The sequence below is a fragment of the Coregonus lavaretus genome, assembly GCF_964263955.1.
Source record: "Coregonus lavaretus genome assembly, chromosome: 11".
Classification (NCBI taxonomy): Eukaryota; Metazoa; Chordata; class Actinopteri; order Salmoniformes; family Salmonidae; genus Coregonus; species Coregonus lavaretus.
In genome coordinates, this window is record NC_139998.1 from 47,716,841 (window position 1) to 47,741,183 (window position 24,343).

A 24,343-nucleotide genomic window follows, 5' to 3' on the forward strand; every position below is an offset into this window, starting at 1 on the left:
TGCCTTTCTAGGGAATTTTTCCTAGCCACCGTGCTTCTACATCTGCATTGCTTGCTGTTTGAGGTTTTAGGCTGGGTTTCTGTATAGCACTTTGTGACATCTGCTGACGTTAAAAGGGCTTTATAAGTACATTTGATTGGTTGATTCTTAGGACAGTGTTGTAATGGCTTTATGGCCGCGAGTGTAACAACGGTTGTATTCTTAGGACAGTGTGTTGTAACAGCTTTATGGCCGCGAGTGTAACAACGGTTGTATTCTTAGGACAGTGTGTTGTAACAGCTTTATGGCCGCGAGTGTAACAACGGTTGTATTCTTAGGACAGTGTGTTATAACAGCTTTATGGCCGCGAGTGTACTTCAAGTGAAAGGCTAGAGCCTCATTCTGAGGGGAGTTAGTATTAAGCCTTGTTTTACCAGACAGGATACTGAATCGTCAGAGATTCTGCCCAAAATGAGTTTGATGGCCCCTGGTCTAGGAACAGTACATATTGCAGCTCTGCAGAAACTGGAGAGCTACTTCTTCTGAGAAAACTGACAGAAGTCAACAAATGCCGACAAAAGGGTCAAGTCAATTCTTTGTTAGTGTATTTTGCTCATCCTTACTTGAATACAATTGCAGTTTAAAACATACCTCCTCTCAAAACACAGCACAAAAGGGGGAAACTGGGTGATATTTCATGTAGAGCAGTTTTTCCCAACCCTGGTCAGTACACATTTTTGTTGTAACCCTGGACAAACACACCTTATTCAACTCATTGAGGGCTTGATGATTAGTTGACAAGTTGAATGAGGTGTGCTTGTCCAGGGTTACAACACAAATGTGTCCTGTTGGGGTACTGGAGGACCAGGGTTGGGGAACACTGCTCTAGAGCAGCGGAAACGTGAAATTATTATCTTCATCAATTCTTGTCTTCATTTTTTTTCTAGAAAATGTAGGTCCCTTGTGCCCGTGTCCTAAGTGTATGATTGGTTGGGGGACGTTTACGCTAAGCTGGTTGTGATTGGTCAACAGGCACATGGAGTGTCCGCCTCCAGCTCCACCGTTAGTCCTTTGCTCAGAAGGAAAGCTTCTTGCTTTGGCTCTCGCCCTAGGAAGTTCTTGAGCATCAGTTCAGCGTCCTCCGAGCCTCCGGGCTTCAGAATAAAGTTTCTGTAGTCGAGCCCCACCTGGGAGATGGAAAAAGACATCGGCATCAAGCAGAAGGCCATCTTAGCCAAAAAACAATTACATTTCTGCCGTGGTGAAATCATTTGGAGCTCAAAAACCAAAGTCAGGGCTGCAGGTAGTCACTAGAATCAATAACGGCTGATACCAATTACTAGATAATAGCTGAAGATGGTCAAGTGTAAAAACAGCATTGTAAATAACAGATAAGATTGTAAATAAATTGCTCAGCTGTGCCAACCTTGGGGTTCATGATGCCCTCCTGCTTGAAGCGGGCGTAGAACATGTCCATGGAGTAGACCTCGCTCCAGAGGTAGCCGTAGTACTGGGCGTCGTAACCACCTGCCAGGTGGCCAAACGTGGCAGGCATGTTGGTTCCTATGGGCACAATGGCAAAGAGAAAGGATTGTTTAAAAGCTGTGACAATTACCATAGGAGTTGGCAAGATGGCACAAACAGATCTGGGACCAGGCTACCAAACTACAGCTGTGATGGTGGTCTGGCTCATTGGTTGAGGTTGTCTCTGACCTGAGGATGCGGGCACGCCCAGGATCTCCTGGCACAGCCGGGAGTACTCCTCGGCCGGGTCCAGACCATTCTTGGTGTGGAGTGCCTGGTCCACCTTGGCCAGGACAATCTGACGCAGGTTAAACATACCTGCATGGGAGGGAGAGGGTTAACACTTTAACACACTGATACCCGTAAACCAGGTAGTTCTTCAGGAGTCTGTTTGGTGACCACAGCCCAATAACCTAACCTCCAGCACTGGTGTACAAGGTGTTAAGGGGTGTTCTATTAAGGAACCAGGGCATTGTTTCGTAGTGACCCACCCGTGTTGGCCAGCCGGGACTTCATGAGTTTATCCAGCAGGTCGTCAGGGATAGGGGCACCCGTCTTGTAGTGTTTGGACATGCGCTGCAGGGGCTCTTTCTCCCACACCCAGTTCTCCAGCATCTGGGAGGGCGCCTCCACAAAGTCCCGCTCCACGTGAGTCCCGCTGAACATGGCAAAGTCAGCCTGGTAGCAGCAGAGACAGAGGAGAGACAGGGATCTGTTAATAAACTAATCCTGAGGTGTTAGTAGTAGACATCAAACTGGAACAATTTGATGTTCATATCAGTCTGAATAAAAAATATCATGCATGTATAATATGAAATACACTGCTCAAAAAAATAAAGGGAACACTTAAACAACACAATGTAACTCCAAGTCAATCACACTTCTGTGAAATCAAACTGTCCACTTAGGAAGCAACACTGATTGACAATACATTTCACATGCTGTTGTGCAAATGGAATAGACAACAGGTGGAAATTATAGGCAATTAGCAAGACACCCCCAATAAAGAAGTGGTTCTGCAGGTGGTGACCACAGACCACTTCTCAGTTCCTATGCTTCCTGGCTGATGTTTTGGTCACTTTTTAATGCTGGCGGTGCTTTCACTCTAGTGGTAGCATGAGACGGAGTCTACAACCCACACAAGTGGCTCAGGTAGAGCAGCTCATCCAGGATGGCACATCAATGCGAGCTGTGGCAAGAAGGTTTGCTGTGTCTGTCAGCGTAGTGTCCAGAGCATGGAGGCGCTACCAGGAGACAGGCCAGTACATCAGGAGACGTGGAGGAGGCCGTAGGAGGGCAACAACCCAGCAGCAGGACCGCTACCTCCGCCTTTGTGCAAGGAGGAGCAGGAGGAGCACTGCCAGAGCCCTGCAAAATGTGCATGTGTCTGCTCAAACTGTCAGAAACAGACTCCATGAGGGTGGTATGAGGGCCCGACGTCCACAGGTGGGGGTTGTGCTTACAGCCCAACACCGTGCAGGACGTTTGGCATTTGCCAGAGAACACCAAGATTGGCAAATTCGCCACTGGCGCCCTGTACAGATGAAAGCAGGTTCACACTGAGCACATGTGACAGACGTGACAGAGTCTGGAGACGCCGTGGAGAATGTTCTGCTGCCTGCAACATCCTCTAGCATGACCGGTTTGGCGGTGGGTCAGTCATGGTGTGGGGTGGCATTTCTTTGGGGGCCGCACAGCCCTCCATGTGCTCGCCAGAGGTAGCCTGACTGCCATTAGGTACAGAGATGAGATCCTCAGACCCCTTGTGAGACCATATGCTGGTGCGGTTGGCCCTGAGTTCCTCCTAATGCAAGACAATGCTAGACCTCATGTGGCTGGAGTGTGTCAGCAGTTCCTGCAAGAGGAAGGCATTGATGCTATGGACCGCCCGTTCCCCAGACCTGAATCCAATTGAGCACATCTGGGACATCATGTCTCGCTCCATCCACCAACGCCACGTTGTACCACAGACTGTCCAGGAGTTGGCGGATGCTTTAGTGCAGGTCTGGGAGGAGATCCCTCAGGAGACCATCCGCCACCTCATCAGGAGCATGCCCAGGCGTTGTAGGGAGGTCATACAGGCACGTGGAGGCCACACACACTACTGAGCCTCATTTTGACTTGTTTTAAGGACATTACATCAAAGTTGGATCAGCCTTTAGTGTGGTTTTCCACTTTAATTTTGAGGGTGACGTGTTGTTTAAGTGTTCCCTTTTTTTTTTGAGCAGTGTATATATATTTTAGATTGAATAATCAGAGGAGGACACTGCCCTCTCAGGCATTAAAGTGACTTGCAAGAAGTCCTTGTTTACAAACTCTTTCAGGTTGATTTTACAGGAAATTAACAGCCAGAGTGGGAAATATATTAACCATCACACTAAAATGCCTTTATTTTTTTGACATTTTAGTCATTTCGCAGACGCTCTTATCTAGAGCGACTTACAATTAGTGAGTGCATACATTGTTCATACTGGCCCCCCCTGGTTTATTCAGACAAACATTAATTTCAGTGCTTAGGAACAGAACAATGTTGTATACTAGTAATGACACCACACACACACCTGAGCGCAGAGCTGGTGCATGACATGGCCAAACTCGTGGAAGTAGGTCTCCACCTCGTCATGCTGCAGCAGGGAAGGGGCGTCGGCCGTGGGCTTGCTGAAGTTGGCCACCATGGCTGCCACCGCCATCTGGCGGGTCCCATCCGACAGCAGACAGCCGGGCTGCAGGCCGAAGCAGGCCGCGTGGCCGTACTTCCCCTCTCTGGGGGGGGGTTACACACAATCACCATGACTGTTGAACATGACTGGCTAAAACTTTTGATATGTTTATTTTTTTTATTGTCTCCCTCATAATGTTGACGAGCAAAGGTGAGCTCCTTTATTTTAATTGCAGTTGAACTTCATTTACAAAATTAAACTGCAACTCTGCAGAGCAATGAAATACAGATTTCTTCCCCTCCCAAAAAGGATCAAATCCTTATAAAAGATCGATATATCAAAACATTCATCGTACATAACACATTGTTTTGCTTTTTCGTGTATTGATGTGAATATTGATGTGTATATTGATGTGTATAGTGTATATTGACGTGTATAGTGAATATTGATGTGTATATTGATGTGTAGTGTATATTGATGTGTATATTGATGTGTATAGTCTATATATATATATATATATATATATATATATATATATATATATATATAGATGTGTATAGTGTATATCGATGTGTATATTGATGTGTATATTGATGTGTATAGTGAATATTGATGTGTATATTGATGTGTAGTGTATATTGATGTGTATAGTGTATATTGATGTGTATATTGATGTGTATAGTGTGTATTGATGTGAATATTGATGTGTATAGTGTATATTGATGTGAATATTGATGTGTATAGTGAATATTGATGTGAATATTGATGTGAATAGTGTATATTGATGTGTATAGTGAATAGTGATGTGTATATTGATGTGTATAGTGAATATTGATGTGTATATTGATGTGTATAGTGAATATTGATGTGTATATTGATGTGTAGTGTATATTGATGTGTATAGTGTATATTGATGTGTATATTGATGTGTATATTGATGTGAATATTGATGTGTATATTGATGTGAATATTGATGTGTATAGTATATATATATATATATATTGATGTGTATAGTGTATATGGATGTGTATAGTGTATATTGATGTGTATAGTGTATATTGATGTGAATATTGATGTGTATAGTGAATATTGATGTGTATATTGATGTGTATAGTAAATATTGATGTGTATATTGGTGTGTATAGTGTAGCTTGATGTGTATAGCGTATACTGATGTGAATATTGATGTATATTGATGTGTATAGTGTATATTTATGTGTTTGATGTGTACACAGGGGGCACATGTGAAAGAGACCTTGGTCTCAGCATGAATTCCTGTTAAAATAAAGGCTAAATAAAATAAAATAGTAAACCAAAGGCGGCAATCTTTAAAATCCTTGCCCCTTTTTGATCTCCTCTGCTTTCCTCCGACTCACCTTGGGAAGAGGTCCAGGTAGAACTGGCCCACCACCGTGCCTGAGGTGCGGTCCTTGACGCAGTAGAGGGTGACGTCGTCGTGCCACACAGGAGCGCCCTCCACCAGGTCAAAGGTGAGGTTGAGCAGCTCCTGGTAGATGTCCAACAGGCCCCGGGTCACCACCTCCATGGGGAAGTACTCTTTCAGCTGGTTCTGGTCCACCGCGTACTGGGTCTCCTCCACCTACAGGGGGGCAGAGCAGAGGAAATAGATTCAATTAAACACTTAAAAACGTTGTTTATCCCCTCAAGGGCAAATACACAGCCCACAGGGTCAGCTCTACCACCGCAGTAGAAAATACAGAGATTTGTTTTTATTATCCCGTTATTCTTTTTGCATAAATATAGGCGATGCACACACACATATATATATATTAGGGCTGTCAAAAATAGCGCGTTAACGACGTTAATTAGTTGTTTGCTGTTAATTACGTCAATTTTTTTAACGCATTTCACGCATGCGCAGTGTGACAAATTATTCAGGTCAGGAAAGTGGTTGGGAGCTAGAGGCGAGATGGAGCAAGGTGAGCAAAGTGGGCCTATTGACGGATTCAAATATAAAAAGAATGATGATGGTACAGTTAACAAGTACAAGGTTATTTGCAAGATTTGTAAGAAGGAGTTTCAATTTCACCGGAGCTGTTCAAGCTTGAAGTACCATGTCAACGCCAAACATGCGTTTGCTGGGCCGTCAGATTCAGCAAGTGGTTTGCGCCAGACCACGCTGAATGTTTGCAGGCAATTAACAAAATCAACCTCAGATAATTTGACCAACACAATAGCAAAATGGATTGCAAAGGATTGTAGACCCATTAGCATTGTAGAAGACTCAGGTTTCCTTGATGTTTTGCAAGTGGCGTCTCAAGACTCATTCTATAAGCCACCGTCAAGAGCCACAGTTATGAAGAAAATCCACGAGCTCTATGAAAACGAAAAAGAAAAAAGGAAAGAGGTCTTGGCTCAAGTAAATCATATCGCCCTGACAGGAGACCATTGGACATCAGTGAGTAACAAACATATCTAGCCACTCCTGCAACCACTGTTCCCTGTGAACGACTTTTCTCAGTTGCAGGTCACATTGTGAACAAGAAAAGGTCAGCTTTACTTTCAGAAAATGTGAACAAGTTAGTTTGCCTCAGCAACTGGCTGAACGATGATGAAGCTCAGTAGATTTGAAAGGTGATGTTCAAACAAAAAGACCAGTTTCAGTGCAACATGTTATAGTAGTTAGCAACTGGATTTTTGAGCAACTGGATTAAAGAATGGAGGAAAAGGTAAAAGATTGTTCTTTGGTTTGATTTAAAAGTTTTATTGAAAATGTTTTTTTCCACAGATGACTCAAATTGTGCAAAAATGTGGTAGGTCACTGTTATGATTTGACTACATTTATTGCTTTCTGTTCAATTGAATACTGTAAATTGTACATCCTGGTTAAGAGGAATGCCAAAGAGGAAGTGATGGAACATTACAAAGACAAATATTATGGTGTGTAGTATGTTTCAGCTTGATTTAAAACACCATTATTTGGCTGTGTTAATAAACAGACATAATATGAAAATTATGTATCTGTGTCCTGTTATTTATCTTTTGGTATGCATTTCAGAAAAAAAATGGTTAGGATTCAGGTGTAATTGCAAATAGTGATTAATCATGATTAATCCACTGAAAATTCTGATTAATTTGATTAAAAATTTTAATCATTTGACAGCCCTAATATACATATATAGATACTGAGTGGCGCAGTGGTCTAAGGCACTGCATCGCAGTGCTAACTGTGCCACTAGAGATCCTGGTTCGAATCCAGGCTCTGTCGCAGCCGGCCGCGACCGGGAGACTCATGGGCGGCGCACAATTGGCCCAGCGTCGTCCAGGGTAGGGGAGGGAATGGCCGGCAGGGATGTAGCTCAGTTGATAGAGCATGGCGTTTGCAACGCCAGGGTTGTGGGTTCGATTCCCACGGGGGGCCAGTATAAAATAATAATATATATATATATATATATATATATGTGTATTCACTAACTGTAAGTCGCTCTGGATAAGAGCGTCTGCTAAATGACTAAAAATGTAAAAAAAAAAAAAGATACACTATAGACAGATAATGGCGCCGGAGAAGATGGCTGCCGTTTTACATACACTATAGAGAATGGCGCCGGAGAAGATGGCTTCCGTTTTACAGCCCTCTAACCAATTGTACTATTATGTGTGTTTTACCGCGTTATTTGTAATTTATTTTGTACATAATGTTTCTGCCATCGTCTCTTATAACCAAAAAGAGCTTCTGGATATCAGGACAGCGATTACTCACCTCATATTGGATGAAGATTTTTTCTTCAACGAGGCGGCCGCGAAGGACAGCCTACAGACACCCGACAAGGCCCAAATCCCCGTCATTCGCATGAGGAAGAGACGGAGATATCGTGGACGTAGGTCGGGGTGCATTGTAAGGATCCGACGGCGAGCGAGTAAACTGCCTCTCCCATCAATCCTATTATCCAATCTTCAATCATTTGAGAATAAATGGGATGACCTAAGATTACGGTTATCCTACCAACGGGACACTAAAAACTGTAATATCTTATGTTTCACCGAGTCGTGGCTGAACGACGACATGGACAACATACAGCTAGCGGGCTATACGCTACATCGGCAGGATAGAACGGCTGACTCCGGTAAGACAAGGGGTGGCGGTCTGTGTATATTTGTAAACAACAGCTGGTGCACAAAATCCAATTCTAAGGAAGTCTCAAGGTTTTGCTCGCCTGAGGTAGAGTATCTCATGATAAGCTGTAGACCACACTATTTACCAAGAGAGTTTTCATCTATATTTTTCATAGCTGTCTATTTACCACCACAAACCAATGCTGGCATTAAGATTGCACTCAATGAGCTGTATAAGGCCATAAGTCAAAAGGAAAACGCTCATCCAGAGGCAGCGCTCCTAGTGGCCAGGGACTTTAATGCAGGGAAACTTAAATCCGTTTTACCTAATTTCTACCAGCATGTTAAATGTGCAACCAGAGGAAAAAAAACTCTAGACCACCTTTACTCCACACACAGAGATGCATACAAAGCTCTCCCTCGCCCTCCATTTGGCAAATCTGACCATAACTCTATCCTCCTGATTGCTGCTTATAAGCAAAAACTAAAGCAGGAAGCACCAGTGACTCGGTTAATAAAAAAGTGGTCAGATGACGCAGATGCTAAGCTACAGGACTGTTTTGCTAGCACAGACTGGAACATGTTCCGGGATTCTTCAGATAGCATTGAGGAGTACACCACATCAGTCACTGGCTTCATCAATAAGTGCATCGATGATGTCGTCCCCACAGTAACCGTACGTACATACCCCAACCAGAAGCCATGGATTACAGGCAACATCCGCACTGAGCTAAAGGGTAGAGCTGCCGCTTTCAAGGAGCGGGACTCTAACCCGGACGCTTATAAGAAATCCCACTATGCCCTCAGACGAACCATCAAACAGGCAAAGAGTCAATACAGGACTAAGATTGAATCGTACTACACCGGCTCTGACGCTCGTCGGATGTGGCAGGGCTTAAACTATTACAGACTACAAAGGGAAGCACAGCCGCGAGTTGCCCAGTGACACAAGACTTCCAGACGAGCTAAACCACTTCTATGCTCGCTTTGAGGCAAGCAACACTGAAGCATGCATGACAGCACCAGCTGTTCCGGATGACTATGTGATCACGCTCTCTGTAGCCGATGTGAGTAAGACTTTTAAGCAGGTCAACATTCACAAGGCCGCAGGGCCAGACGGATTACCAGGAGGTGTACTCCGAGCATGTGCTGACCAACTGGCAAGTGTCTTCACTGACATTTTCAACATGTCCTTGACTGAGTATGTCATACCAACATGTTTCAAGCAGACCACCATAGTCCCCGTGCCCAAGGACACTAAGATAACCTGCCTAAATTACTACCGACCCGTAGCACTGACGTCTGTAGCCATGAAGTGCTTTGAAAGGCTGGTCATGGCTCACATCAACACCATTATCCCAGAAACCCTAGATCCACTCCAATTTGCATACCGCCCAAACAGATGATGCAATCTCTATTGCACTCCACACTGCCCTTTCCCACCTGGACAAGAGGAACACCTACGTGAGAATGCTATTCATTGACTACAGCTCAGCATTCAACACCATAGTGCCCTCAAAGCTCATCACTAAGCTAAGGATCCTGGGACTAAACACCTCCCTCTGCAACTGGATCCTGGACTTCCTGACGGGCCGCCCCCAGGTGGTAAGGGTAGGTAACAACACATCTGCCACACTGATCCTCAACACAGGGGCCCCTCAGGGGTGCGTGCTCAGTCCCCTCCTGTACTCCCTGTTCACCCATGACTGCATGGCCAGGCATGACTCCAACACCATCATTAAGTTTGCAGACGACACAACAGTGGTAGGCCTGATCACCGACAACGATAACAACCTCTCCCTCAATGTGACCAAGACAAAGGAGATGATTGTGGACTACAGGGAAAAAAAAGAGGACTGAGCACACCCCAATTCTCATAGACGGGGCTGTAGTGGAACAGGTTGAGAGCTTCAAGTTCCTTGGTGTCCACATCACCAACGAACTATCATATTATTATGGTCAAAACACACCAAGACAGTCATGAAGAGGGCACGACAAAGCCTATTCCCCCTCAGGAGACTGAAAAGATTTGGCATGGGTCCTCAGATCCTCAAAAAATTATACAGCTGCACCATCGAGAGCATCCAGACTGGTTGCATCACCGCCTGGTATGGCAACTGCTTGGCCTCCAACCGCAAGGCACTACAGAGGGTAGTGTGTACGGCCCAGTACATCACTGCGGCCAAGCTTCCTGCCATCCAGGACCTCTATACCAGGCGGTGTCAGAGGAAGGCCCTCAAAATTCTCAAAGACTCCAGCCACCCTAGTCATAGACTGTTCTCTCTGCTACCGCACGGCAAGCGGTACCGGAGTGCCAAGTCTAGGTCCAAAAGACTTCTCAACAGCTTCTACCCCCAAGCCATAAGACTCCTGAACAGCTAATCATGGCTACCCGGACTATTTGCACTGCCCCCCACCCCATCTTTTTACGCTGCTGCTAGTCTGTTAATTATTTATGCATAGTCACTTTAACTCTACCCACATGTAAATATTACTTCAACTACCTCAACTAGCCGGTGCCCCCGCACATTGACTCTGCACCGGTACCCCCCTGTATATATAGCCTCCCTACTGTTATTTTATTTTACTTCTGCTCTTTTTTTTCCCCTCAACACTTTTTTGTTGTTGTTTTATTTTACTATTTTTATTAAAAATAAATGCACTGTTGATTAAGGGCTGTAAGTAAGCATTTCACTGTAATGTCTGCACCTGTTGTATTCGGCGCATGTGGCCAATACAATTTGATTTGATTAGATTTGATTGGATATACACATATACAGCTGCGGAAAAAATTAAGAGACCACTGCAAAATTATCAGTTTCTCTGGTTTTACTATTTATAGGTATGTGTTTGGGTAAAAATAACATTTTTTTTTGTTTTATTCTATAAACTACTGACAACATTTCTCCCAAATTCCCAATTTTTTTGTCTGTCATTTAGAGCATTTATTTGCAGAAAATGACAACTGGTCAAAATAACAAAAAAGATGCAGTGTTGTCAGACCTCGATTAATGCAAAGAAAATAAGTTCATGTTCATTTTTAAACAACACAATATTAATGTTTTAACTTAGGAAGAGTTCAGAAATCAATATTTGGTGGAATAACCCTGATTTTTTTAATCACAGCTTTCATGCGTCTTGGCATGCTCTCCACCAGTCTTTCACATTGATGTTGGGTGACTTTATGCCACCCGTGGCGCAGAAATTCAAGCAGCTCGGCTTTGTTTGATGGCTTGTGACCATCCAGCTTCCTCTTGATCACATTCCGGAAGTTTTCAAATGGGGTTCAGGTCTGGAGATTGGGCTGGCCATGTCAGGGTCTTGATCTGGTGGTCCTCCATCCACACCTTGATTGACCTGGCTGTGTGGCATGGCGCATTGGCCTGCTGGAAAAACCAATCCTCAGAGTTGGGGAACAATGTCAGAGCAAAAGGAAGCAAGTTTTCTTCCAGGACAACCTTGTACGTGGCTTGATTTATGCGTCCTTCACAAAGACAAATCTGCCCAATTCCAGCCTTGCTGAAGCACCTCCAGATCATCACCAATCCTCCACCAAATGTCACAGTGGGTGCGAGACACTGTGGCTTGTAGGCCTCTCCAGGTCTCTGTCTAACCATTAGACGACCAGGTGTTGGGGAAAGCTGAAAATTGGACTCATCAGAGAAGATGACCTTACTCCAGTCCTCTACGGTCCAATCCTTATGGTCTTTTGCAAACCTCATCCTGGCTCTTCTTTGCTTCTCATTGATGAAGGGCTTTTTTCTAGCTTTGCACGACTTCAGCCCTGCCCCTAGGAGCCTGTTTCGAACCGTCCTCGCCGTGCACTTCACCCCAGCTGCCGTTTGCCATTCTTTTTGTAGGTCACTTGATGTCATCCTACGGTTGTTGAGTGACATTCGAATGAGTTGGCGGTCATCCCAGTCAGTAGTGTCGTTTTCGCCCTCTGCCGGTCTGTAGCTTTGTTGTCCCCAATGTCTGCTGCTTGACCTTGTTCTTATGAACCACCGACTTTGACATTTTAAGGATGGAAGCAACCTGACGCTCACTGTATCCCTCTGCCAGTAAAGCCAGAAATGAACCCTTATTTTCCTCACTCAAAACTTTCCTTTTCAACTCTTTTGGCATGGTCAATAGTTATTTTTTGATTAATATTACTTTTGAGGTACTATTAGCACTGTTTTTGCCATCCAGCTGGTCCTATTGCAAAAGGATAGTGATGACCACAGCAGTGGTTTTTATACTTTTCCTCTTTAAATAAGATTTGGTTCATGTGATCACCTAATCAGTACCTCATTCAGTAGAATGAGGTGTGCCTGTGTTGGAATTCAACAGACACTGGAATAGAATGGCTGTCATACATGTAGAGATGCTGATTTAAGAAAAATTTGCAGTGGTCTCTTAATTTTTTTCAGAGCTGTATGTATGTATGTATGTATGTATGTATGTATGTATGTATGTATGTATGTATGTATGTATGTATATATATATATATATATATATATATATATATATATACACAGTGGGGAGAACATGTATTTGATACACTGCCGATTTTGCAGGTTTTCCTACTTACAAAGCATGTAGAGGTCTGTAATTTTTATCATAGGTACACTTCAACTGTGAGAGACGGAATCTAAAACAAAAATCCAGAAAATCACATTGTATGATTTTTAAGTAATTAATTTGCATTTTATTGCATGACATAAGTATTTGATCACCTACCAACCAGTAAGAATTCCGGCTCTCACAGACCTGTTAGTTTTTCTTTAAGAAGCCCTCCTGTTCTCCACTCATTACCTGTATTAACTGCACCTGTTTGAACTCGTTACCTATATAAAGAAAAACGAACAGGTCAGTGAGAGCCGGAATTCTTACTGGTTGGTAGGTGATCAAATACTTATGTCATGCAATAAAATGCAAATTATTACTTAAAAATCATACAATGTGATTTTCTGGATTTTTGTTTTAGATTCCGTCTCTCATAGTTGAACTGTACCTATGATAAAAATTACAGACCTCTACATGCTTTGTAAGTAGGAAAACCTGCAAAATCGGCAGTGTGTCAAATACTTGTTCTCCCCACTGTATACCGTAATTTTCGGACTATAAGCCGCGCCTTTTTCCCCATTTTTCGACCCTGCGGCTTATATAACGGTGCGGCTAATCTATGGATTTTTACAGCTAACGGCCACTAGAAGGCCTCCTAAATCTATGGATTTTACAGGTTACAGTCCACCAACTTTAACTCTATGGGCTCTATGACAGGTCCGCGCCCCCCACCTTTAAGCGGCGGGCTCCAGCAGGAAAAGCTGGAGGCCGGAAAAGAGTGAGACAGGTAGCGTGCAAAAGTAAAAGTGGAACCGAGAGTGGTACGAGAGACAGAACGAGAGACAGAAAGAGAGCAAGACAGACAGACATTACGAGAGCGAGACAGTTTGTCTCTTTCCCGACAATCCCCTCTGTGCAAGAACCCTTACATGTGGTAATTAAACATTAAAACACCTGCGGCTTATAGTCCAGTGCGGCTTATATATGTACACATCCTTCAATATCATTCAATTTAGCTGCTGCGGCTTATACTCCGGTGCGCCTTATAGTGCGGAAAATACGGTATATACAGTGGGGGAAAAAAGTATTTAGTCAGCCACCAATTGTGCAAGTTCTCCCACTTAAAAAGATGAGAGAGGCCTGTAATTTTCATAATAGGTACACGTCAACTATGACAGACAAATTGAGAGAGAAAAAAATCAAGACAATCACATTGTAGGATTTTTAATTTATTTATTTGCAAATTATGGTGGAAATAAGTATTTGGTCACCTACAAACAAGCAAGATTTCTGGCTCTCACAGACCTGTAACTTCTTTAAGAGGCTCCTCTGTCCTCCACTCGTTACCTGTATTAATGGCACCTGTTTGAACTTGTTATCAGTATAAAAGACACCTGTCCACAACCTCAAACAGTCACACTCCAAACTCCACTATGGCCAAGACCAAATAGCTGTCAAAGGACACCAGAAACAAAATTGTAGACCTGCACCAGGCTGGGAAGACTGAATCTGCAATAGGTAAGCAGCTTGGTTTGAAGAAATCAACTGTGGGAGCAATTATTAGGAAATGGAAGACATACAAGACCACTGATAATATCCCTCGATATGGGGCTCCACGCAAGATATCACCACGTGGGGTCAAAATGATCACAAGAACGGTGAGCAAAAATCACAGAACCACACGGGGGACCTAGTGAATGACCTGCAGAGAGATGGGACCAAAGTAACAAAGCCTACCATCAGTAACACACTACGCCGCCAGGGACTCAAATCCTGCAGTGCAGGCGTGTCCCCCTGCTTAAGCTAGTACATGTCCAGGCCCGTCTGAAGTTTGCTAGAGTGCATTTGGATGATCCAGAAGAGGATTGGGAGAATGTCATATGGTCAGATGAAACCAAAATATAACTTTTTGGTAAAAACTCAACTCGTCGTGTTTGGAGGACAAAGAATGTTGAGTTGCATCCAAAGAACACCATACCTACTGTGAAGCAAGGGGGTGGAAACATCACGCTTTGGGGCTGTTTTTTTGCAAAGGGACCAGGACGACTGATCCGTGTAAAGGAAAGAATGAACGGGGCCATGTATCGTGAGATTTTGAGTGAAAACCTCCTTCCATCAGCAAGGGCATTGAAGATGAAACGTGGCTGGGTCTTTCAGCATGACAATGATCCCAAACACACCGCCCGGGCAACGAAGGAGTGGCTTCGTAAGAAGCATTTCAAGGTCCTGGAGTGGCCTAGCCAGTCTCCAGATCTCAACCCCATAGAAAATCTTTGGAGGGAGTTGAAAGTCCGTGTTGCCCAGCGACAGCCCCAAAACGTCACTGCTCTAGAGGAGATCTGCATGGAGGAATGGGCCAAAATACCAGCAACAGTGTGTGAAAACCTTGTGAAGACTTACAGAAAACGTTTGACCTGTGTCATTGCCAACAAAGGGTATACAACAAAATATTGAGAAACTTTTGTTATTGACCAAATACTTATTTTCCACCATAATTTGCAAATAAATTCATAAAAAAATCCTACAATGTGATTGTCTGGATTTTTTTTTCTCATTTTGTCTGTCATAGTTGATGTGTACCTATGATGAAACAGGCCTCTCTCATCTTTTTAAGTGGGAGAACTTGCACAATTGGTGGCTGACTAAATACTTTTTCCCCCCACTGTATATACACATACATACACACACACCCACACACACACCCATATATACAAATAGATATAGGCTATTCTTAAAAGAATACAAACATAAAGTTAATGGCTCTGTAGAATAGAATAAACAATTTAACATAAGTATAATACAGGAAGGCACAATTTATAGTCCAATATTTACACGTGTTTTGGGGATTGGGGGGGCAATACAACAGAACAATCAGCTTCCTATTTCGCAACAAAGCCTCCACTCATGCTGCCAAACATGCCCTCGTAAAACTGACTATCCTACCAATCCTTGACTTCGGCGATGTCATTTACAAAATAGCCTCCAACACTCTCCTCAGCAAATTGGATGTAGTCTATCACAGTGCCATCCGTTTTGTCACCAATGCCCCATATATTACCCACCATTGTGACCTGTACGCGCTCGTTGGCTGGCCCTCACTACATATTCGTCGCCAAACCCAGTGGCTCCAGGTAATCTATAAATCACTGCTAGGCAAATCCCCGCCTTATCTTAGCTCACTGGTCCCCATAGCAACACCCACCCGTAGTCTGCGCTCCAGCAGGTATATCTCACTGGTCATCCCCAAAGCCAACACCTCCTTTGGCCGCCATTCCTTTCAGTTCTCTGCTGCAAATGGCTGGAACGAACTGCAAAAATCTCTGAAGCTGGAGACTTATCTCCCTCACTAACTTTAAGCATCAGTTGTCAGAGCAGCTTACCGATCACTGCACCTGTACACAGCCCATCTGTAATTAGCCCACCCAACTACCTCATCCCCATATTGTTATTTACATTGTTATTTATTTTGCTCATTTGCACCCCAGTATCTCTATTTGCACATCATCTTCTGCACATCTATCACTCCAGTGTTAATACTAAATTGTAATTATTTTACACTATGGCCTATTTATTGCCTTACCTCCATAACTTACTACATTTGCACACACTGTATATAGATTTTCTATTGTGTTATTGACTTTATGTTTTGTTTACCCCATATGTAACTCTGTTGTTGTTTTTATCGCACTGCTTTGCTTTATCTTGGCCAGGTCGCAGTTGTAAATGAGAACTTGTTCTCAACTGGCTTACCTGGTTAAATAAAGGTGTTTTTTTTTTAATCTTTGCATTCTGAAACTCTGATATCATCCAACAGCGATGTATTTATGTGTGTGTTAAATAAATCACTGTTGGGTCACTGAGCGTAACAGACACTGTATTTTCCCTCTTCTCTACCTGGGTCATGAAGTAACGCGTGTCCCAGGCATGCAGCTCGCCGTTGAAAGGCAGGTTCCTCTTCTGGCACTCCTTCTCCTTCAGTGTGAGGATGACCCTGCGCTCCTCCTCCCCCAGGGGCTTCAGTTTACGGGCCAGCTCCTCTGGAAAAGAGGAACATTACCTTATTGTCAAAAGGTACACAAAGGACATGTGTCTCCTCCGAAAGACAGACACAGGTTGGAGCAGAGGGGTGGTAACTAGTGTGTGTGTAATTGCGCGTGCATTGTTGTAAAAATTTTTGAAATGTGAACCATTTTGTGTTGTAGCAGTTGTGTTTGTTAATGCATAGTTGAGTGTGAGCAATGCCCTCAACAAACAATATGACATCAATACTTTCCCTAAAATAGAACAGGGTGGTTACGGCCAGGGGAGTATAGTGAAGCAGCTGCAGCACACACAAAAAACTAATGTTTTATTGTCACATACACCGGATAGGTGCAGTGAAATGTGTTGTTTTACAGGATCAGCCAGAGTACTACAGTGCCCCTGGAGCAAGTTAGGGTTTAATTATTACACATATATTACTTTGTTTCTGATAGAATGGACAGCAGCCTCTGCAGCTAACAATAGTCAACCACAAACAACTAGCCAAATTGTACACTGGTCAGTTGAAAATGGAACCACGAACAATAACAACCTTTCAATGAGTTGTACGAACTCCTTCCTCAACCCCTCCGATCTCGATCAGTAACACCCACCTAGGAAGCCGGCCACCTTCTTGCCAGACTTGGCCATGTTCATCTCCAGGACAAAGTCAGTGTGGGTGGTGAAGCCCAGCAGGGAGCTCTTCTGAGCCCTCAGCTGCACCAGCTCCTTCAGGATGGCAGAGTTCTCCTACACCAGGAGAAAATTACACAGGGTGGAATCTGAAATTCATTCCAGGGGACCATTTTTCAGGTTAACCTTGGTGCTCAGAGAAAATGCAAAATGTGGAGCTGAAACGCACCACCAACCAACATGTTGTCTATCATACATGTTCGCTGAAATAAACTTAAACGTACATTTCCGTGCAGCAATTCAACTTTATTTGAGGGGGCTCATTGATTTTCTTGTTTCAAGTACTTTCTCTGGTCATTGCCATGTATTTTTTTTTTATTATTACGGAAGTGTACCCAATTCTCCCCAATACCGGATAGCATCTCTGTCTCACACAGAACAGACCATGGCTCACCTCTTTGCAGCGAGAGTTGAAGGCCTCCTCCAGCTTCCTACGGGTCTCTGGGATGAAGCACTTCTTCATGGTGGGGAAGTAATGAGGGTACTTGAGGGTGATCTTCAGCTTGTCCCCGTCCTTCTCCAGCGAGCTCAGGAAATCCTCGGGGAGACCGCCTAAAGTGCATCGTCATACATGTCGGAAGTCATATTTCTGGATTTGCTTTCAATTATCCAGCGCTTGTTGCTTCTTTTTTTACGCAATCAAATTGGAAACCTGAAAACTAGCTCGATTTTCATATGGCCAAGAAAGAGACATCAACATTTCCAAGCGTCCTTCCCCTTAATGTCACTAAATCAGTTACTGTCGAACTGCACAGTGACCGTCGGTGAAAGTGATGTTTTTGGCATTCTTTTGACCCGTGACTTCTACAAAAGAACAGGGACTGCTTTGATAAGTGCCTGACCAATGATCCAATAGCAGACCAAATCTATAGCCTAGGAACTCACCCAGCTCCTCTCTGGTGAAAACCAGACTGGTGGTGTCCTCGTTCAGGTGCTTGTTGAAGTCAATGCACAGGTTGCTCAGCTTCTTCTTAATCCTCTTGACTTCCTATTTTGAGATAGAAGTAAGACAATGGGTTGACAATGACCCTAATGATCAGAGGTAGAGCTGGGTTCAAATACTTTTTAAAATAATTTCTGATACTTTAGCTGTGCTTGTCTGAACCACTACAGGCAGGCTAAAGCAATCGTTCAGTATTGGAAAGATGTCAAATAGTATTTGAACCAAGGTCTAATCAGAGTATGAGCTTTGGAATTTAAAACCTTTCAGTAAAGTCCCTTACATCCTGTGTCTCTTTGGTCAGGTGGAGGCCGTTCCTTTGGCCCAGCTTGATGAGCCTCTTCATGTACCTCTTGGATTCATCAGTGAGCGTGTCAGCGTCAACCTTCCCCTGTGAGGACGAAAAGCAGAACTCAGGTGATGAGAACGATACTCCACCCAGCCTTTGCCTTAGCCATAGGATAATTCTAAAGACAACATGATGAGGCAATAACATTTGAAAACATACAGGCCTCACCTACAGAGATCTATCGGTTTATCTCAACAGGCCAAAGGGTATTTTCCCCTTCTTTATTAGTCCTGATCCCTCAAAGTATTTATCAGCTGTACTGATCTGATGAAGTGGCAGACGAAAGCACATCCACTGAGTGTGTTTTCAGATCAGTGCAGACTTCAGATGAAAAATAAATCAAATGACTTTTTTCTTCCCTTTTTAGCTCAGACCTTGCTGATAGCTATTTTATTGAGGAAAAATGTACTTTCTATGACTGTGATATGTGGATGTCCCACCTAGCTATCTTAAGATGAATGCACTAACTGTAAGTCGCTCTGGAAAAGAGCGTCTGCTAAATGACTCAAATGTCGATGTAAAGAGATGAGAAAGTCACTTTAGACTATTGAGATGGACCTTCTGTATTGACCTCTTCCTCCTCACCTCCAGCGCCACGATCCTCTGGTATACATCCTCCCTCATGCTCATCTCCACGTCAAACTCTGACAGCTTCTTGTCGGCGTCGGTGCTGGCCGTGCGCACGTCCTTGGAGGAGGACACGTGCTGGGGGAAGTCCAGCATATTGCGCTCAACTGGAACAACATGTCAAAATGCAAGCGTGAGCAGGTGTTATGAGTGTCATTTTCTTTGCATGTGATTTTTATTATTTATTTAAACAGGGAATCCCCCTGAGACAAAGGCTTCTTTTTAAAAGGGAGCCCTGCACAGGATCATACAAACTCACAATATTTACAATTCCAATGCAATAAAAACATAAAACATTTACAAGCAATTGAAGAAAATTAACTTGCAAAACACGATCATGAAAAAAAAACATTCCTCACTATAAAAAAAAGTCAGCAACTGTATCATGATGCACTGTATCATGACAATGATTATATATATATATATATATATATATATATATATATATATATATATATATATATATATATAGGGCTTTTTCAGTGCTCAGAGTGCTTTCGTACTGAAAGACTGGAACTCACCTCATCCATTACCAATGTGTCGCACCCACCTGTAGTCTATAAATCCAGTCTAATGTGAAAATGTTCTGTTTGAAACTTAAGCTCATGTTTTGGGGAATGTGCATTGTGATGAAACAGGTAACAAAAGGCCTAAAATGATGAGGCAGGAAAGCGAGTATAAAAACATGTTATTTTGTACAATATATTTTGCTGCTCTGGGTTTATGAAAGGCTACAACTGCCTGATGTAACATCTACAGCCCAGGGTCCACTGCCTTTGCCCTGGCTTCAAAACAATGCCCAAAACACTATTGTGGTGAGCATAGGCTGGTCAGCTAGTCTTTGTGTAAAAAGTGCTGATTTGTCTCTACCATTGCATACCTCTTTCCTGCCAACTCAGACTTTTCCCCATCGCTTACAATGGCAGTGGAGTAGATGCTAGGTGTGGTTGCCTTGGACTGAACTGATTATGTATCCTTAGTTTAGTTTTTTGTGAAACCTGCCCATCAGCTACCAACAAGGTGCAAGGACTTGTTCTTTGCCTTCTTTACATGAGTATATGGTTCTACTGTACAAATGCACCAATTATGAATCAACCTATAGGTTTTTTTTTTTTTTTTTAAGGGGGTAGATCAGCTTAATATTGCAGATAGATTGTAACTTCCATCAATGTAATTGTCTGCATCACTTCCAATCCCCATGTTTATTTATATATATATATATTCCCCTTTATTACTTTCCAACCCCACCACCCTTTCCCTAATTGGAGTAAACTAGTGAACAACAATGCTTAGGCCTCTACTTCCAGCTTATACTGACTATATACATTTTATGGACATATAATTATATTTTGTTTGTTTTTTCTCCTGAACTTCTTCTACTCTCAACCTCTCTGATCATTTTCATGATGTCCATCCGGTTTGCTTCTATATGCCATATCTTTCTGTGCTCTTTCACAAAAGCTCCCAACCTACAACCTATACACTTATTATGGACACAGTATGCTTACATTATTAGTTATCTTGTTATTAGTTGTTGTTAGTTGTTATTAGTCCCATCCTTCAACTCCATTCAACACCTCCCATCTAGCTCTTAACACCAGCCATATAGGACTTCTATTTGCCATATATTTTTCAACTGTACTGTGATGTTTTACAAAAGCTCTGAACCTTTCTATTCTCATTGTTTCTACAGATCGTAAATTGAAAATAAACATATTTGCTAAAAGTATTATTATATTATTGATCGATTGACTATGACTTTTCAGATCACCCAGTAATGCTATCTGCAAGGTTAGCTCCAGGTAAATATTGCAATCCTTTAGCCATTCCTGGACCTGTGTCCAAAAACAAGCTACAAATGGACAGTACCAAAACAAATGATCTAGTGATTCTGTCTCTTCGCAGCAAAATCTGCAGAGCTGGGAAGATTGTATCCCCTATATAAATAACATTATATTGGTAGCAAGAATTTTATATAATAATTTAAATTGAAAGATTTTAAGTTTTGAATCCGGTGTCGTTTTGCGTATCAGTTCATAAACACTATGCCATGGGATCGGTACGTCAAAAATCTCCTCCCAACTATTTCGCAATCTATATGGGACGGCTGTCAATCCTTTGGTTATTAAATGAAACTGGTATACTTTTTTATTTATCACAGTTTTCTTTAACCAATTATGTTCTTTAATGCAGGGCCGACAGACAAGTTCCTTACTTTCTCCCCCTTCCACTTTCCTCTCCAGTTTTGCAGTAAGGCTGCAATTACTTGGTTGTAATTTTGGGTAGAGCAGACATTTCCATATGTTTTTGTTAGCTGCATGTGCGACATAACTCCACCAGTCCTACCGATGATATCATTTACAAAGATTATACCTTTTTTAAACATTTCGTCAAAAAAAATCAATGTCAATTAGTATATTTGAGTTTAACCACAATATTTGTTGCATTATTTGTTCTGTCGTTTCTGGAGGATTAAATTGAAATTGCAACCAACTTTCTATGGCTTGTTTTGGAAATAGTGATATTTGGGAGATGATTTCCTTTTCAAATAACTGAAAGTGAGAGGTTGTAATCTGAATAATGGGGAAAAGGACATTCTTGAACATTGGGTGAGACAATCTTACTAATTTGCTAGAGAACCAATTCGGATTTAAGTATAACTTTTGTATGACTGAAGCTTTGTGATAGGTCTAATGCTTTAATATTTAATAATTTCTGTCCTCCGAATTCATATTCAATATATAAATAGGCCTGTTTAATTTTGTCTGGCATGCCATTCCAAATAAAATTGAATCTTTTTTTCTCATATAATTTAAAAAAAACTGTTCGCTAGGCGTAGGCAAGACCATAAGCAAATAGGTAAACTGGGATAATACTAAAGAGTTAATCAGGGTGATTTTTCCACAAATTGACAGGTATTTACCTTTCCATGGTAGCAAGATCATATCTATTTTTGCTAACTTTCTATTAAAATGTATTGGAGTGAGATCATTTATTTCCTTTGGGATATGTATTCTGAGTATATCCACATCAGAACCATCCACCATCAGACCATTTTATTGGTAAACTACATGGTAATGTAAAAAATGTATTTTTTTGTAATCCAATACGTAATATAGTACATTTGTCATAATTTGGTTGTAATCCAGAGGTTAGAAAATGTATCTAGATCCTCTATGAGGCTGTGGAGGGATTCAAGTTGTGGATTTCAAAGACCACATGAACCATCAGCGTACAATGATACCTTTGTTTTTAAGCCCTGGATTTCTAATCAACCTATAGGTTGTTATATAGAGGAAATTATAGGGGAAACCTGTTGGGAAGCACTTGTCAAGTCACATACACTCAATATCCCTCCGACCCTCTAATTATTTCCTTGATGGCAGACGGCTCTTTAAATGACTGGAGAGGTTGACACCGTATTTTCACCGTACTGCTGTAACCTCAATTCAGTAATTTCAATTCACTGTCACAATAGAGGAAAGGGGGTTAAAGAAAGGTGGCATTTTGGAGTATGGGTCTCACCCACCAGTGTACTCCACCTCTACATCAGCGAGGGCTTTCAGGGTGTTCTCATAGGAAACACTGGCCAGGTCCAGGGCCCCAACACAGTCGTACACCTTTTTGGTCTTGTCAATAAGCTCATCTGAGAGCTGATGGATCTGCTCGGGGGTCAGGTCCCAGCGCAGGCGGTTGTCAGCACACACTCGCGCACCACTGCCAGACGCCACCTCTCCTGTGGGGTGAAATAAGGAATGGTCACGAGTTGGATGGTTCGTCTTGGAAAAGGCCTACTAACTACTGAACCGTGAGGAAGTGTACACGTTATAAGGACATAGCTTGTTTCAGTATGGCGGCATGTGCTATAAACTATGCCTAGTTTGAGCATCAGCACTGCTCACGTGGTGAGAAGATACTGTGGCTGATGTACTATTAGATGTACAGTCAACACTACAGTTTTACACCCCATGAAAATACTAGCTAGCAACAGTTCCCTGTTGCCCTTAAACACTTGCAACCAATAGGCCGTATGCAAATGTCAACCCGTGATAGTAGTAATAGTGTTGACATTTCTACTATTTTATCTATGGAAACTATATATGTGGATGTGCATAGTAGTAGCTAATCCAGCGATACTTTGAGGTTCAGCACTGCTTACCTAACAAAATTAGCTAACGTTAGCTAGCTAACTATCGTTTAATTAATTAGGCGGCTGTCATCCTCCCTACTGAAAATCTAGCTAGCTAGCCAGTCAATGTAACAGAGGGCATTGTCAGTACTGCTGACGTAGCTTGTAGTTAGTTATATTGTAACATTTGGAAGGTTCAGGTTCATTATCAAAACGCGCCAGTGGGATTCTTGCCAACTTGTAATCGCGCCTTTTGATATATCTGGCTAGGTAGCTAGCTGAATGGGACGGATGCACTGGATGTATGCTGTAGCTAGCTAACTAACAATCATTTTAGTGGGTGGCTAAGCTGGTTAGTTAGCTAGATAAGATGAACCTGCAGAGATGTGCTTGCTTGCTACAAACACAACATTTTAATAGCGTGCAATACATGTTCTGTTAAATAAGGTTAACGTTAGCTAACCAATTTAAATCAGCCACCACACTTGCAAGATAACTAACGTTAACGCGTTAGTGTTCAGAAAACCAGAAACCGTTAGCAAGTCCAGCACAGACTGACGATCGAATATGCAAAACGTTGAGTTTATTCATTTGACAATGAAGTGTTATAAAATAGCTAATGTAATTTGGATGAATTTCGTAAAGACTCACCTGTCGGTGCCATATTTCAGAAATCTGAGAAGCAACGTTCGCGGAGAGTTTTACAGTCTGTGGTTGACGATGCCAATACAGCGATTAGGGGTTTTGACAACTGAGGTTTCCACTAGTTATCACAGCCACAAAGTCAAAATTGGAGGCAC

At 42.5% G+C, this 24,343-nt stretch overlaps 1 protein-coding gene across 2 annotated transcripts; it reads right to left on the reverse strand.

Annotated features, from left to right (window-relative positions):
* Positions 1-567: 567 nt before the first annotated feature.
* thop1 (thimet oligopeptidase 1) lies at positions 568-24,329 on the reverse strand. 2 transcript variants are annotated; one of them, XR_014613918.1, is made up of 15 exons: positions 24,195-24,329; positions 22,944-23,150; positions 19,373-19,521; positions 18,722-18,829; positions 18,384-18,486; positions 17,893-18,050; positions 17,420-17,555; positions 16,680-16,822; positions 5,540-5,763; positions 4,065-4,266; positions 1,995-2,181; positions 1,693-1,821; positions 1,406-1,542; positions 816-1,166; positions 568-741 (listed from the first exon to the last, which is right to left on the reverse strand). XR_014613918.1 is itself a non-coding variant. In XM_084171500.1 (14 exons), exons 1-14 carry the CDS (start codon positions 24,205-24,207, stop codon positions 1,005-1,007), a joined length of 2,058 nt encoding a protein of 685 aa, XP_084027626.1. In that variant the 5' UTR covers positions 24,208-24,329; the 3' UTR covers positions 568-1,004. The 2 variants fall into 2 exon arrangements, 1 of the variants encoding a protein (XP_084027626.1); XM_084171500.1 differs by having other exon boundaries at positions 568-1,166.
* Between the last annotated feature and the right edge of the window lie 14 nt (positions 24,330-24,343).